At 43.0% G+C, this 15,363-nt stretch overlaps 2 protein-coding genes across 2 annotated transcripts in view; one reads left to right on the top strand and one right to left on the bottom strand.

Annotated features, from left to right (window-relative positions):
• Positions 1-8,086, bottom strand: part of BAG4 (BAG cochaperone 4) — a 33,852-nt gene extending 25,766 nt beyond the window's left edge. The window contains exon 1 of the mRNA XM_017536729.2: positions 7,668-8,086. Within this exon, the coding sequence (XP_017392218.1) occupies positions 7,668-7,937 (270 nt within the window). The 5' untranslated portion in view covers positions 7,938-8,086. The remainder of the gene's footprint in view (positions 1-7,667) is intronic.
• LSM1 (LSM1 homolog, mRNA degradation associated) overlaps positions 8,086-15,363 on the top strand; it is a 12,294-nt gene continuing 5,016 nt past the window's right edge. The window contains exons 1-3 of the mRNA XM_017536807.2: positions 8,086-8,525; positions 12,764-12,832; positions 14,761-14,876. Coding sequence (XP_017392296.1) covers positions 8,480-8,525; positions 12,764-12,832; positions 14,761-14,876 — 231 coding nt within the window. The 5' untranslated portion in view covers positions 8,086-8,479. The remainder of the gene's footprint in view (positions 8,526-12,763; positions 12,833-14,760; positions 14,877-15,363) is intronic.

Below are 15,363 nucleotides of genomic sequence, written 5' to 3'. Positions count from 1 at the left end.
AAAAAAAAAAAAAAAAAAAGAATGACTGCTATTTGCTGCTAAGGTTTCTGGTACAGATGCTAAGAAAAAAGTGTCCTTGTGCTTTCCATCTGTCTGACTGTGGCAACTGAGATTAAACAGAGGAATACAAGGAAATTTCGGAATAACCTTGAAAACAGTGAAGAGCCTGTTTTAAAGAACCTAGCATTTGAGTTTGCAGAAGTTTTAGGAAATAGTCCCTACCACCCTTACCTAGCTGATTACACCTGTAAAAGCTTAAAGGTTAAAGCTAATTAAAAGCAAGGCAGTGACTCTTTGGTCCATTTGGGGAAGAAAAAAAAAGACTGCAACTGACTGAAACACACTCAATACATTGAATGTACATGTGCACGTATATGCACACGTACATATATATGTTATACAAATGAGTTCATAATGCTACTTTTAAAAAATGAGGGTGGAGATTAAACATTTAAAATGAGAAATACAATTCCTTTTCTGTAATTTTAACAGGGTTTAGAGATGGGCAAAAATTAAATCTTCTTAAATTCTTACCCTAGAATTCCTGTTTAAAAGATGGATCAATACGTACAGCTCATTTCTGGTGGTGGTGGTGGTTACATAATTGCATGCTTTTATCAAAACTCACAGAACTATACCCCAAAGAGAGTGAAATTTTACTTTATGTAAATTATGCCATAATTTTTTTAATGACTAAAAAGTACAATTTTATTGTCTTAATGAAAAAAAAAAAGAATGTCTTTGTCTTATTTTTCCTCCTTTTGGACAAAATGGGACAAATCTAAAAATATTCCCAGTAACAGTGAAAGCCTGTAGCTCATGTCCCAATATGACACTAATTCTATGAAATAGCATTTGATTTCACAGGCAGCTGGCTGAAGCCGAACTCTATAACTAAGTTACCAATTTTATCATGTGCCTAACTCTTTCCAAACTTTTTATCTGTTGAATGAAATACAAACTAAAACAAAGGTAATAAAATGTTTTCACGAGCCATAATAACATGAATTAAAGTTCTATGCCAAAGAAAATTTGACTAAGATTATGCAAGATAACTAATTTATTTTCCTTTCTTCTCTTTTGAGAAATAAATAATCCCAGATGAAGACTGGAGTCAATTCCTTTAAAGTGGATATATGTGTAATCCCAGCACTCTGGGAGGCCGAGGCGGGTAGATCATGAGGTCAAGAGATCGAGACCATCCTGGTCAACATGGTGAAACCCCGTCTCCACTAAAAATACAAAAAATTAGCTGGGCATGGTGGCGCATGCCTGTAATCCCAGCTACTCAGGAGGCTGAGGCAGGAGAATTGCCTGAACCCAGGAGACAGAGGTTGCGGTGAGCCGAGATCGCGCCATTGCACTCCAGCCTGGGTAACAAGAGCGAAACTCCGTCTCAAAAATAAATAAATAAATAAATAAAGTGGATATATGATTACATTTTTGGAGTGACTTACCAGCATTCCCCACAACTGAAGCCCCAGCCCAAGCAAATGTAACAATAGAAGAATCAGTAGCACTTGTACTACATAAATTCCATTTATAGATTTGCTTATATTTTTCATAAGAATTTGACAAATAATGGCCAGGCGCTGTGGCTCACACCTGTTATCCCAGCACTTTGGGAGGCTGAGGTGCGCAGATCACCTGTGGTCGGGAGTTTGAGACCAGCCTTACCAACACAGAAAAACCCCATCTCTACTAAAAAAAAAAATACAAAATAAAATTAGCCAGGCATGGCGGTGCATGCCTGTAATCCCAGCTACTTGGGAGGCTGAGGCAGGAGAATCTCTTGAACCTAGGAAGTGGAGGTTGCAGTGAGGTGAGATCACACCACTGCACTCAAGCCTGGGCAACAAGAGTGAAACTCCGTCTTAAAAAAAAAAAAGAATTGGACAAAAATTATTAGTAAAGTACATGATAAATTATTTGTATAGCTACATAGTTAAAAATCACTAATAAATCAACTTATGCTCCTATACTGACCATCATCATAACTTAAACTTTTCAATCTCATTTGGATCTCTTCCAAATGCTTCTCTGTATTGTCTCTCTTGCCCCAGCATCCGGTTCAAACATTTACTACATAAATTTCCCAGAGCATCCCACCCTACTTCCCCTTACTATAAGACGACCTAGCCTCCTCCTCCACCATGAAAGGAGACCAATAGCTGTCAATGCCCCTTTGCTCCAACTCCAAACTTCTTACTTTTCTCCCTTTAGCTCAAAAGAGGTTTCTCAACTCTTTTCTCTTGTTTTTTTTGTTTTTTGTTTTTTTTTTAAGACAGAGTCTTGCTGTCACCGAGGCTGGTGTGATCTCAGCTCACTGTGACCTCCGCCTCCTGGGTTTGAGCAATTCTCAAGCCTCAGCCTCCTGAGTAGCTGCGATTACACACACCCACCACCACGGCCAGCTAATATTTTTGTTTGTTTTTTGAGACAAAGTCTTGCTCTGTTGCCCAGGCTGGAGTGCAGTGGTGTGATCTTGGCTCACTACAACCTCCATCTCCTAGGTTCAAGCGATTCTCCTGCCTCAGCCTCCCAAGTAACTGGGACTACAGGCACGAGTCACCACACACGGCTACTTTTTGTATTTTTAGTAGACGTGGTATTTCACCATGTTGGTCAGGCTTGTCTCAAACTCCCAACCTGAGGTGATCTATCTGCCTCAGCTTCCTAAAGTGCTGGGATTACAGGCATGAGCCATCGGGCCCAGCCTTCCCTTACTCTTAATCCCATTTTCCCCACGCCAAAATCCATCTTTCTACTTGTATCTTTTTTCTGAATCTACTAGTTCACTCTCCTTTGCTTAAAAACATATTCAAGCCACCTAAACCTAAAAAGTCTTCCCTAAATCATGATTCCCAGTCAAGTAAACACTTTCTCATTTACTAACAAATTTCTGAAAAAACAATTTTACATTAGTTATCTTCTTTTGTCCTTTTTTTTTGAGACTGACTCTCAATCTGTCACCCAGGCTGGAGTGCAGTGGCATGATCTCAGCTCACTGCAACCTCTGCCTCCCAGGTTCAAGCAACTCTCCTGCCTCGGCCTCCCAGGTAGCTTGGATTACAAGTGCCTGCCACCACGCCCAGCTGATTTTTTGTATGTTTTTTAGTAGAGACAGGTTTAATTATGTTGCCCAGGCTGTTCTCAAACTCCTGATCTTGAGATCCACCCACCTCGGCCTCCCAAAGTGCAGGGATTACAGGTGTGAGCCACCGCACCCAGCCTAATTTATGTATTTTTAGTAGAGATGGGTTTCACTATGTAGACCAGACTAGTCTCGAACTCCGGACCTCAGGTGATCCATCTGCCTCAGCCTTCCAAAGTACTGGGATTATAGGCATGAGCCACCACGCTGGTCTACATTAGTTATCTTCTCATGCAAGACTGGGTTACGGGAGACTTCTTAGCTTCTGTCTTGGCATGCTCTCTTGGTTGACTTGTTCTGGGGAAACATGTAAATCACCTAGAGATCTTGTTAAAATGCACACTCTGATTCAGTAGATCTTGGGCAGGGCCTGAGATATAGCATTCTCAGCAAGCTCCTAGGTAACGCAGATGCTGCTAGTTTAGAGATCAAACTAGTGTTACAAGTATAACAAGGTGAGAAAAAAAATTTTTTTTTAAATTTAGTCTCTATCTGTCACCCAGGCTGGAGTGCAGTGGCACTCTGCTCACTGCAACCTCCACCTCCTGGTTTCAAGTGATTCTCCTGCCTCAGCTTCCGAAGTAGCTCGAATTACAGGAGCCCACCATCGCACCCGATTAATTTTTGTATTTTTGGTAGAGACGGTGTTTCACCACATTGGCGAGGCTGGTCTCGAACTCCTGACCTCAGGTGATCCACCCGTCTTGGCCTCCCAAAGTGCTGGGATTACAGCCGTGAGCCACCAAGCCCAGCCAAAAAGTTTTATTCTTTAAAGTTTTACCCTTTTATTTGTTTTAGACAGACTCTCGCTCTGTTGCTCAGGCTGGAGTGCAGTAGCATAATCTCTGCTCACTGCAACCCCCATTTCCCGGGGTTCAAGTGATTCTCCTGCCTCAGCCTCCCAGAGCAGTTGGGATTGCAGGACCTCACAACCACGCCTGGCTAATTTTTGTATTTTTAGTAGAGATGGGGTTTAACCATGTTGGCAAGGTTGGTCTTGAACTCCTGACCTCAGGTAATCCACCCACCTCAGCTTCCCAAAGTGCTAGGATTACAGGCGTAAGCCACCTTGCCCAGCCTGAAGTTTTACGCTTTAAAAAAACAGAGAGTGGCTGGGTACTAAAAATACAAAACTAACTGGGCGTGGTGACATGCACCTGTAAGCCCAGCTACTCAGGAGGCTGAGGCAAGAGAATCACTTGAACTCGGGAGGCAGAGGTTACAGTGAGCTGAGATTGCACCACTACACTCCAGCCTGGCCAAAAAGAGCGGAATTCCATCTTAAAAAAAAAGAAATTAAAAAAAAAAAAATAGGGAGTTGTAGATTTCGAATTTTTCCCTGCCATATTTAAATGTGTTAATATAGCCAAGTCTGTGTTATAGCTCAGTGTGACATCATCTCAATATAACCAATTCTACAAAGCAATGCTTCTCAAATATTAATGTGCATATGAGTCACCTGGGGATCTTAATAAACTGCAGCAGTAAGTCTGGAAGAGGAGAGATTTTCGCATTTCTATCAGCCTCACAAACAACACTGAGGCTTCTAGTCCATGGACCACACTTTGAGTAGCAAGTTAAATAAAAGGTTCCTATACCGTTTGTTTAATTTGACAGATTTATACTATAAAAATGCAAAACATAAAAAAATCAAAAGAACAAATCCAGAAAAAAAACATTGCAACATCTGTAACATGCATATCTTTTATATTAGTTTCTATTGCTGCAGAAAAATTACCATCTTATACTTTTATAGTTTCAGAATCATCATTCCGAAAGACAGCACAAACTCTTAAAATGGTTTACAAATGCCCACTACACATTTCCACCTTTATCTCCAACTACTTCAGCACCATTACCCACCCTATGGGTACAAGTGTACTCAAACCACACCTGACAACTCTTTACACAATGCTAAAATCTTAACTTCTCTAGTCTATCCAACTCTCTCTAACTCTATGCCAGAAACTTTGGTTTTGATAATACAGCAGGCCCAGCAGAAGTCAGTCATCAGCTGAGGGCTCCTCTCATCTTTCCCCACTTCAACTGATTTTTGGCCTAATTTGGCCATGCATTTCATCACTCTATAAAGTCCCATGACCTACATATTCCAGATTTAGGCAGAGAAAATGTGGATTTTTTTGTTTTTTGTTTTGAGACAGAGTTTCGCTCTTGTCTCCCAGGCTAGAGTGCAATGGCGTGATCTTGGCTCACTGCAACCTCCGCCTCCCGGATTCAAGCAATTCTCCTGCCTCAGCCTCCCAAGTTGCTGGGATTACAGGCACCTGCCACCATACCCAGCTAAGTTTTATATTTTTAGTAGAGATGGGGTTTCCCTGTGTGGGCCAGGCTGTTCTCAAACTCGTGACCTCAGGTGATCTACTCATCATGGACTCCCAAAGTGCTGGGATTACAGGAGTGAGCCAAAGTGTCTGGCCAAGATTAATTATAAATTAAAGAAAGATCTGACACGGTGGCTCACACGCTGAAGCCCCGTCTCTACTAAAAATACATAAATTAGCCGGGCATGGTGGCAGGCACCCATAAACCCACCTATTTGGGAGGCTGAGTCAGGAGAATCCCTGGAACCCGGGAGGCGGAAGTTGCAGTGAGCCAAGATTGTGCCACTGTACTCCAGCCTGGGTGACAGAGCAAGACTCCATCTCAAAAATAAAAAATAATTAATCTCTCACTGCTACATGTTTTTCTTATACAATTGTTTAAATTGTGATATAATCAACATACTATAAACCCTACCCTTTTAAAATATACAATTCAGAGTTTTTAGTATATTCAGAGTTGTGCAATGCAACCATCACAACTGATTTTAGAACATTTCTTATTTTTTATTTTTCTTTAGAGGCGAGGTCTTACTATGTTTCCCAGGCTGGTCTCAAACTCCTGGGCTCAAGCAATCCTCCCACCTCAGCCACCCAAAGTGCTGGGATTACAGGTGTGAGCCACCTCACCCGGCCCTGATTTAGAACATTTCGTCATCCCAAAAAGAATATTCCCAATATTCTCACCTACACCTCCAGTCCACCAACCTCTGGCAGCCATTAAGCTTTCTGTTTCTATAGATTTGCCTACTCTGGACATTTCACATAAATGGAATCACACAATATGCAGTCTTTGTGACTTTGCTCACGTAGTGTGATGTTTTCAACGTTCGTTCATATTGCAGCACACATCAGTACTTCACTCCTAGTTTCTATGGCCAAATAATATTCCATTGTATGAATATATTAACACCATATTTTGTTTGGCGATGCATCAGTCGTTATGTCCTTACAACATTCCTGTATTCTAATAAAGAACCAGGGCACTGAGAAGTTCACTCACTTGATAACTCAAATGATAAAACGACATTTGGGGCTGAGCACAGTGGCTCACGCCTGTAATCCCAGCATTTCTTGAGGTTCAGCAGGAAAATCACTTGAACCAGAGAGGCGGAGGCTGCAGTGAGCCAAGATCGCACCATTGCACTCCAGCCTGGGCAACAGAGCGAGACTCCATCTCAAAAAAAAAAAAGACATTTCTACTTTTTGGCGATTATGAATAATGATGCTATGAACATGGGTATACAAGCTTTATGTGAACATGTTTTCAGTTTTCTTTGGTATATATACAGGAGTGGGCTTGCTGGGTCATATACTAACTCCATGCTTAATGTTTTGAGGAACTACCAAACTATTTTCCACCATTTTACATCTCCACAGCAATGTTCGAGAATCTCACTTTCAACAAATGAGAATAATTCTTGAACGAAGAGAGGTGTGCCGCCACCGTAGAACGATAACCCCCTAACCCAGAAGACTGCATTCACAAAGCAGAAGTATATTTCCAGCAGGAAAACAAAATAAAATGTTACAGGTCCAAGTGTATTAGGCAAGTCAGTTAACCTCGCAGAGCCCCAGTCCCTTATTGGAAAAAAAGAGCTGCTGTCATGACATTTTACCTCGCAGTCGCTGTGAAAATTATATCAGTCAATCCGCGTAAAGGTGCTTTACAGCACTGATTATTCACGATTCGATCCCAGGCAAGGCATTAGGGGCAAACGGCTAAATGCCCAGATCCCTTCCGCTCGCAGTTTCCTTCTACGCGGAAGGGTCGCTAAGCGACGTCAGGGTCTGCAGCCGCTTCCCTTCCCGGAGAGCTGGCCTGCTAGCCACGCAGGATAAATTGCTAGAGCTCGAGCAGCAGAGCCGCGCCACCCCTGCCCAGATCTCTCTCCCAGGAGAGAGATCTGCAGCCTGCTGCTAAGCTTAGTAAGTCCGCGCAGGACCTTTCTTTCCTTTTTAAATGGTAATAAACATTTTTTTGCGGTCGAAGGAAAAAAGAAGGGGCAAAGGGAACACAAGCATATTCCTCCACCTCTGATCCCAGCCTCGGTCTCTCCAACACCCCCCAACCCTCCTCCACATAAGGAAAACAAATATGAAACCCGATTCATTACGAACCCCAGTCCCAAGGGCCCTCACCTCTTCGCGAGGACAGAGGGTGCAAAGCTTACCTGGTGGCTTCCTCCGGCGCGACCTGGCTCTGGCCAGGCGCCTCCAGAGGGATAGTAGCCATCGCCTCCTCCGCCTTCTCCCAGCCAGGTGGTCTCCGCCGGGCCGCCCCCGCGCACCCGCCAGGAAATGGGAGGCTGGGGAGGTTCTGGGCGAAGAGGATATAAGGGCGGAGGTGGGTGCACCGGCACATCTCCACCCCCAGGCCCGTAGTAGCGGCCGTAGGACGGACCGTCACTGGGGCCGTAGCCCGAGCGCCTCAGGGCCGACATGGGCTCCGCTGCCCTGAAGCGCTTCCCGCCCCCCACGGCCGACCCATGGCGCAGGCGCCCGCGGGTGATTGCGAATGGAGAGCAGAGAAGGGGGTCAGACGACGCCAGCCAATCCCAGGCCCGGTCCCGCCCCTTCTGCTGCCGAGCCCCGAGAGCAGAGGGACGGATGTCCGTGACTCTGGGATCTCGGGAACCCAGAGACGGGGAGGGACACACCGTATTCCTTAAGAGGGAGGATGCGTTTCCTCACCATCTATCCAATAGAGATTCCTCTTCCCTGCTTAACAGGAACAGGGAAAGGGTGTCCATGGACCGTACGGCTGCCCCGCCTCTTCCTGGGGGGCCCGGCACGTGATACCGGAAGTGGGTGCGGATAATATGGAGGAGCTTCCGGCAGGCCCTAGCTGCTGAAAGCCGGGGCAGAAGTGCTGGTCTGGGTCGGGGTTCCGGGCGCAGTCCCGCCGAGGCGGCGACTTCGGTAGGAGGGCGGAGGTTTTGGACGCGCTGGCCCTCACCGCTGTGCAGCATTATTTCCCTTCAAAATGAACTATATGCCCGGCACCGCCAGCCTCATCGAGGACATTGACAGTGAGTAGTTCATCTCCTCGCTGTGGAGCCTGGGGGAGACCCTTCCTCCTCGGCGGACGCCTCTTCTAAAGAAGCTGGTAGAATAAGTCCAGGGCGGGGACCCTGTGTTCTGAGCTCAGTCCGGGTGTTCCGCGTTGATGTCCTTCACAGCTACGGGACACTGCTTGCCCACCCAGTAGCCTGCTACTTCTTGTTCTGCCCCTTGCAGCCCCTGTCAGCCCCCGGGCTGGTGAGCTTCAGGCGATGGAATTCATTATTGCTTCCGTGGGTCGCCGCAGCAGAGGGCCGAACACGGAAGAAGCCCGAGGGGGCGTTTCTCCCGTCCACTCCCACCTGCAGTATTTCGAAGTATTCGCGTGTTACGGGTGGATGGATCTGAATACCTAGAGAAAGGATTCATTAAAAAGCGAAAATACTAAGACAGTGGTAGTTGTATTTAATTGGCAGTAAACATAGGCTTTCTACGGTGTGGCCATTTACTAGCTTCTTTTTACTATGAGGGTAATTAGCACCTTCAGGTTATTGTAAAGACCACTGCTAGACATGGTATCGACTTTTCCGGAAAGACCAAGTCACTTCCAACCACTTATTTTCTATTAGACAATGTACTTTTGCTTTTGCTAAGAAGACCTCCCTTATTCCTATTTTTGGTCCGGAAGAGGAGCTCAGTCCTATACAAAAGCAGAAAGAACCACTGGAGTTGTCCTGGCTTTCCTTTTTTCTAAATTCTATCTGTGCATTATTCCTCAAGCAACATTTTTTATTGTTTCAGTCTTGTGATCTTTCTCACTACTTGTTGCAACATGATTTACACATAGTTTTAAACAAGTTGCAATCGCCTCAGTTACTCTGTGAATATGCAACTTAGAATCTGTGATTAAAATTTCATTTTATGGGCTAGGCACGGTAGCTCATGCCTGTAATCCCAGCACTTTGGGAGGTGGAGGCAGGCACATCACCTGAGGTCGGGAGCTCAAGACCAGCCCGGCCAACATGGTGAAACCCCTACAATTAGCTGGGTACTGTGGCGAGTGCCTGTAATCCCAGCTTCTCGGGAAGTTGAGGCGGGAGAATCGCTTGAACTGGAGAGGAGGAGGCTGCAGTGAGCCGAGATCGCACCATTGCATTTTCAGTAGAGACGGGGTTTCGCCATGCTGGCCAGGCTGGTCTCGAACCCCTGACCTCAGGTGATCCACCCACCTCGGCCTCCCAGAGTGTTGGGATTACAGGTGTGACCCACCGCGCCCTGCCAACATACAATTTTTTGAAACTCAAATTACTTACTTTGCTATGTAAGGGAAATGAAGTGTAATTGGACTAAATACATATTAACATCTATATGAACCTGTTATGTCTAACAAGATGTTTTCGTTGCTTGAGGATGCCCTTTTGCGCTCATCTCTCCTTATATATCCCCTAACACATCCTGCCATTTTACTAAAAATCAGTTTTGTTCTTCAGCCCTCTTAACCCCTACCTCTTTGTAGATTCCAGACCCCCTACTTTATGAAAACTTTGAAACCATTTTGATAGGCACCCTTTGCTCCCCCAACCTAACACACAGTTTCTTCTCTCAGTCTTCCAGTATTTTCATCCATCCTCTAATTTGAGTAGGAAGGATTCCTACCTTTTTGTCTGTTACTACTGTCTCTTCTCACTGCTTCTGGAACCTTTTTCATTGTTATCCTTTTTCTTTTCATATCCTCTGTCTCCCCTACCCCCGTATTCTTCCCTTCATATTATTGTCTGTTCATCTCAAATATTTTCTCAGTTCTGTTTCATCATATTCCCATCCCTTTTTTCATATCTTTATCCCAAAACCTCGAGTCATTTTCATTTTGACACTATGTTTCCTGATCACCTTCAATAGACCACTTATATTACTCCTGCAATCTAATTTTTATCCTGTACTCTACTCAAGGTGCATTCTTCAAAGTTAATTATCTAAGGCATTCTTCTGTGTTCTCTCCCTTCTGCAGCATTGTGATATTGTCCCTACCAGATTCTTTAATTCTCTTCTCTTGATTTCTCTAACAATTGGTACTTGGTGATTTCTTACCTCTTTGGCTCTTATTGTTCTCCAAAATAGATGGTCACTTAGATTACATGTGGCCCACTTCTTCAGTAGATCTCTGGTACTTCAGTAATTTCATATCACCTCTTTGTAGATTTATCCAAAATTACTTTCTCTAATCTTGATGTCTTTGGCTTTCCAGTCTTAATGTTTCCAACTGTCTGCATATGTTTCTATGTTAAGTGTCCTGATAGCACTTTAGAACCACAAAGAGCTAATAACCTTCACCTTGAGCTTGCTACTTTTATTCCCAACTCTTGGTAAATAGTTTTGTGATGTCTCATAAAACCGTTACATCTGTGCGCGGTGGCATGTGCCTGTAGTCCCAGCTACTTGGGAGGCTGAGGTGGGAGGATCACTTGAGTCCAGAAGTTCTGGGCTGTAGTCCGCTATGCCGATTGGGTGTCCGCCCTAAGTTCGGCTTCAATATGGTGACCTCCAGGGAGCAGGGGACCACCACGTTGCCTAAGGAGGGGTGAAGAAACGAAGCAGGTCAAAACTCCCGTGCTGATCAGTAGTGGGATCACACCTGTGAATAGCCACTGCACTCCAGCCTGGGCAACATAGTGAGTCCCCATCTCTTAAAAAAAAGAAAAAAAAAGCTCTTATATCTTGTTTACCTCACATCTTCAGCACCCCACCCTCTCACACATACCCACATATACAAACTCAGTTAACAGACTCCATCACCTAATGTTTTCTTGTTCCTTATGAAGTCAAATCCAAATGCAGCCTGCCCCTAGTACTTTTCTGACTTTATCTACTGTACTTTCCCTTCACACCCTCAGCTTTTAGCCAAACATGGATATATAGCCTTTTTTTTCCTCCTCCTCAATTTACAGATTTCCTTCTACTGCCTCTTCCTATTACTCTTCCCTTGCCCAAAAACTACCTTTCAAGGTCCAACTCTGATACCTCCTCCAGAAATATAACTTCTCTCTCTGTATTCTCATATAATTAAGATTTGCTTTCCACGATACTTACATATAGCCCAAGGAAGAGTATAAATTCCTTCAGGGCACAGTCACTGTCTTTTTTTCCTTGTTGTGCATCTACAAAGTACTTTAGGCATGGCATTAAAGAAATGAATGAAAGAAATTTTGCTGGGTGTTCTAGTAATTGGCTTATTCTCATTCTTCAATGTCAGCTCAAAGTCACCTCTTCAGAGAGGCTTTCCCTTGCCACCTTTCCTTCTGTAACCACTTCTCTCCTTTCATCATACTGTCTTGCTAGCTCATTGTCCTAATCACAATAGGTAATTTTCTTATTTATTTGTCCTCATCCACCACGAATATAAATTCATAAGGTTGGTGACTTTCTAAGTCTCATTCTCTACTATATGTCTAGACCCCGGAATAGCATATGCCTGTCAGTAAACATTGAATTTCTGCCTAGCTTATTAGTCTTCATTTTAAATGCCTGAAGCAGTGAGTTTTTATTTAAAGCCTTCCCTGGTTACAAACAAATGTGAGATAGAAGCTCTTCTTTTAAGTTGAGGACAAAATAATTCTATAAATAAGACTGTAAGAATCATCTAGACTAAATTTGTCCATTTACAAATATAAAAACTGACACGACACTGAGACGGTTTAAGTGTCAAGCATAAGGGTCTTTGGGCTGGGCGCCCTGGCTCACTCCTGTAATCCCAGCACTTTAGGAGGCCGAAGTGGGCAGATCATATGAAGTCAGGAGTTCAAGACCAACCTGGCCGACATAATGAAACCCCGTCTCTACTAAAAATACAAATATTAGCCAGGCATGGTAGCACAGTCCTATAGTCCCAGCTACTTAGGAGGCTGAGGCTGGAAGATTGTTTGAGCCTGGGAGGCTGTAGTGAGCCAGTACACTCCAGCCTCAGTGACAGAGTGAGACTATGTCTCAATAAATAAATAAGGGTCTAGAGCCAGCCAGTCAGGCTTCCTGATGCTATACCCTGTCCTTGTCCCACTCTGCCACACTGCTCTGATTCTTTTCACCACTGATGTTCTCATCTAAACCCTGGGCTCCTGTGCTTCTCCCTCCAGTTCTCCAATGAACTTGAACTTTACCTTAAATACATTGGCAGAGGAAGTGGTACAGTTGAAACTGTTATTAACTTTATTATCTTAAAAACTCACTGAACTTGTCAGTTTTTGTTTAAAAGATTTTTTTCCCCTCTCCCCAGAAAAGCACTTGGTCCTGCTTCGAGATGGAAGGACACTTATAGGCTTTTTAAGAAGCATTGATCAATTTGGTATGTATTAATTTATGGACGTCTCTTATACTCTGGATAACAGCTGCCCATTGCAATTTTTGTTATTTTTTTTTTTTTTTTTTTTTTTTGAGACGGAGTTTCGCTGTTGTTGCCCAGACTGGAGTGCAGTGTCACGATCTCGGCTCACCGCAACCTCCGCCTCCTGGGTTCAAGCAATTCTCCTGCCTCAGCCTCCTGAGTAGCTGGGACTACAGGCACGCACCATCATGCCCAGCTAATTTTTGTATTTTTAGTAGAGACAAGGTTTCACCTTGTTGACCAGGATGGTCTCGATCTCTTGACCTCGTGATCCACCCGCCTCGGCCTCCCAAAGTGCTGGGATTACAGGCTTGAGCTACCGCGCCCGGCCAATTTTTATTATTTCATATTGAAATTTATCTGCAACTTTTTCTTGTTTGTGGCGTAGTGGAACTGATTTTATTCAGTACATCATTGTTTTCTATACATTCAGATTAGGTGGTTCAAAGCTTATATATGTTTACAAGCTCGTGTTTCTAAAACTGGCTTTCACTAGAATCCCCATTAGGGGGAGCCAAATGATAGAAATAAACTCAGTCCAGGGAAGAGGCTGCTCACCTTTTTTCATTTTATTTTGTTTTTTTGAGACAAGGTCTTGCTCTGTCTCAAAGCCAAGGCTGGAGTGCAGTGGTGCAGTCTCGGCTCACTGCAACCTCCACCTCCCGGGTTCAAGCAATTGTTTTGCATCACTCAGCCTCCCAAGTAGCTGGGATTACAGGCTCCATCCACTGTACTCAGCTAATTTTTGTATTTTTAGTAGAGACAGGGTTTCACCATGTTGGCCAGGCTGGTCTTGAACTCCTGACCTCAGGTGATCCACCCCCGTCAGCCTCCCAAAGTGCTGGGATTACAGGCATAAGCCACTATAGTCTGCTCATTCTACATTGGCTGGGTGTAATGACTTCAGAGCAGTTCCTGAAGTGAAGGTAATCCCTCCCTAGCCAATGAAAATTGGGTAGAAGGCATTTCCTGAAGTTTTTTAAGGACCCCCAACAGTAAACTTAATACTTTACATATAAGGATACATTAGAATCAGAAGTCTCTGTCTTTGTTTTGCATCATGCGTTTTTCTAAAGTTAAAAGAGTGTGTTTCCTTCTGTTTCGAGGAACTTCATGTTCATGCTAACATTTATTGGATATCTGTGAAATCACTGGATTTCAGCATGAGGAAGAAACATAATTAAAACACAAGAATTACAGAAGATATGAACATAGATTTCTCCTTTACTTCAAACAGGACAAGTAGTACTAATTGAAAGAAGAAAAATAATTATTGTTAACAAATTGGAATTCTGATCCTTAAGTCAGATTCATCATAGTACTTTGAGGGAAAGGTAGTGAATAGTAAGTTGACTTTTAGATTACAAAGTATAGTTATCTGTCAGGGTGAAAAAATAGGTTTTTCTGTATCATAACCCATGGATACCTGCATTGGGTTAAATGAATCCTAAGTACTGAAACAAAGTTAAATCTTCAGCAGATCATCACATACACATACCCACACAAAAAGAAAAGCTGTTCCTTTCCAGAAAACAAAGTTTTGATCTTTGTGGTTGTTTAGGCCCAAGTTTTCCAAGTTCCTTATTCATTTATAGTTTCCTATGGCTTTTTTGCTATTAGCAATTAACTAGTAAAGGAATTTACTTCTCTTATTTCTACCATCATTCAGGTATTAGCCCAATATAATCCCAGGCGTCTCCTAAGTGGTATGTCTTAGTCAATGAAATTGTAGAAGATTATTTGAAATTTTAGCCTTCCTCAGAATTAGAAAGTTTGGAAATCATGTTTAGCTAAATCTTTTCTATTCAAAATAACTGATTAATTGAGTTATGGGCCTTTACCCAATAACTTAAACTAAATATTTTTGTTTCTTCCCTATACACTTATAGCAAACTTAGTGCTACATCAGACTGTGGAGCGTATTCATGTGGGCAAAAAATACGGTGATATTCCTCGAGGGATTTTTGTGGTCAGAGGAGAAAATGTGGTCCTACTAGGAGAAATAGTAAGTGAAAATTATTAAGCTGCTGTAGATCTTTATTCATGCTAGTTAGATTTTTTTTTTTTTTTTTTTTTTTTTTTTCAAGAGAGAATACAAATATTTTCCACATTTCATCTGGCTTCTCACAGGCAACTACCAAATTAGTTTAGGGAAGCTACAGAGAATACTTAACTTTGTTTCAGTGCCTTTTAGCATTTTAAAGATTTTTGATCCCACTGGCAGCAAAATACCTTAACTTTTACCTGATACCATAAAAAATACTATTCTATAAAAAATGGTCCTGACAGGCCGAGGCCTCCACCTGCTTCTCAAAAAAAAGCTCCAGCCTGGGCAACAAGAAATACTATTCTGTAACAAATATTATTCTATAACAAATGTGTTTATTAACATATTTATTTGTTGAATAGCAGAAAATTGAAAAACCTTGATTTATATATGCTGGGGAAGGCATGATTTATATATGTTGAAATATTTTTTTTTTTTTTTTTTT

This window comes from Cebus imitator, unplaced genomic scaffold (assembly GCF_001604975.1).
Source record: "Cebus imitator isolate Cc_AM_T3 unplaced genomic scaffold, Cebus_imitator-1.0 Scaffold5, whole genome shotgun sequence".
NCBI lineage: Eukaryota > Metazoa > Chordata > Mammalia > Primates > Cebidae > Cebus > Cebus imitator.
Note: the sequence above shows the minus strand (reverse complement) of the source record. Positions and strands in the feature narration are given on the sequence as shown.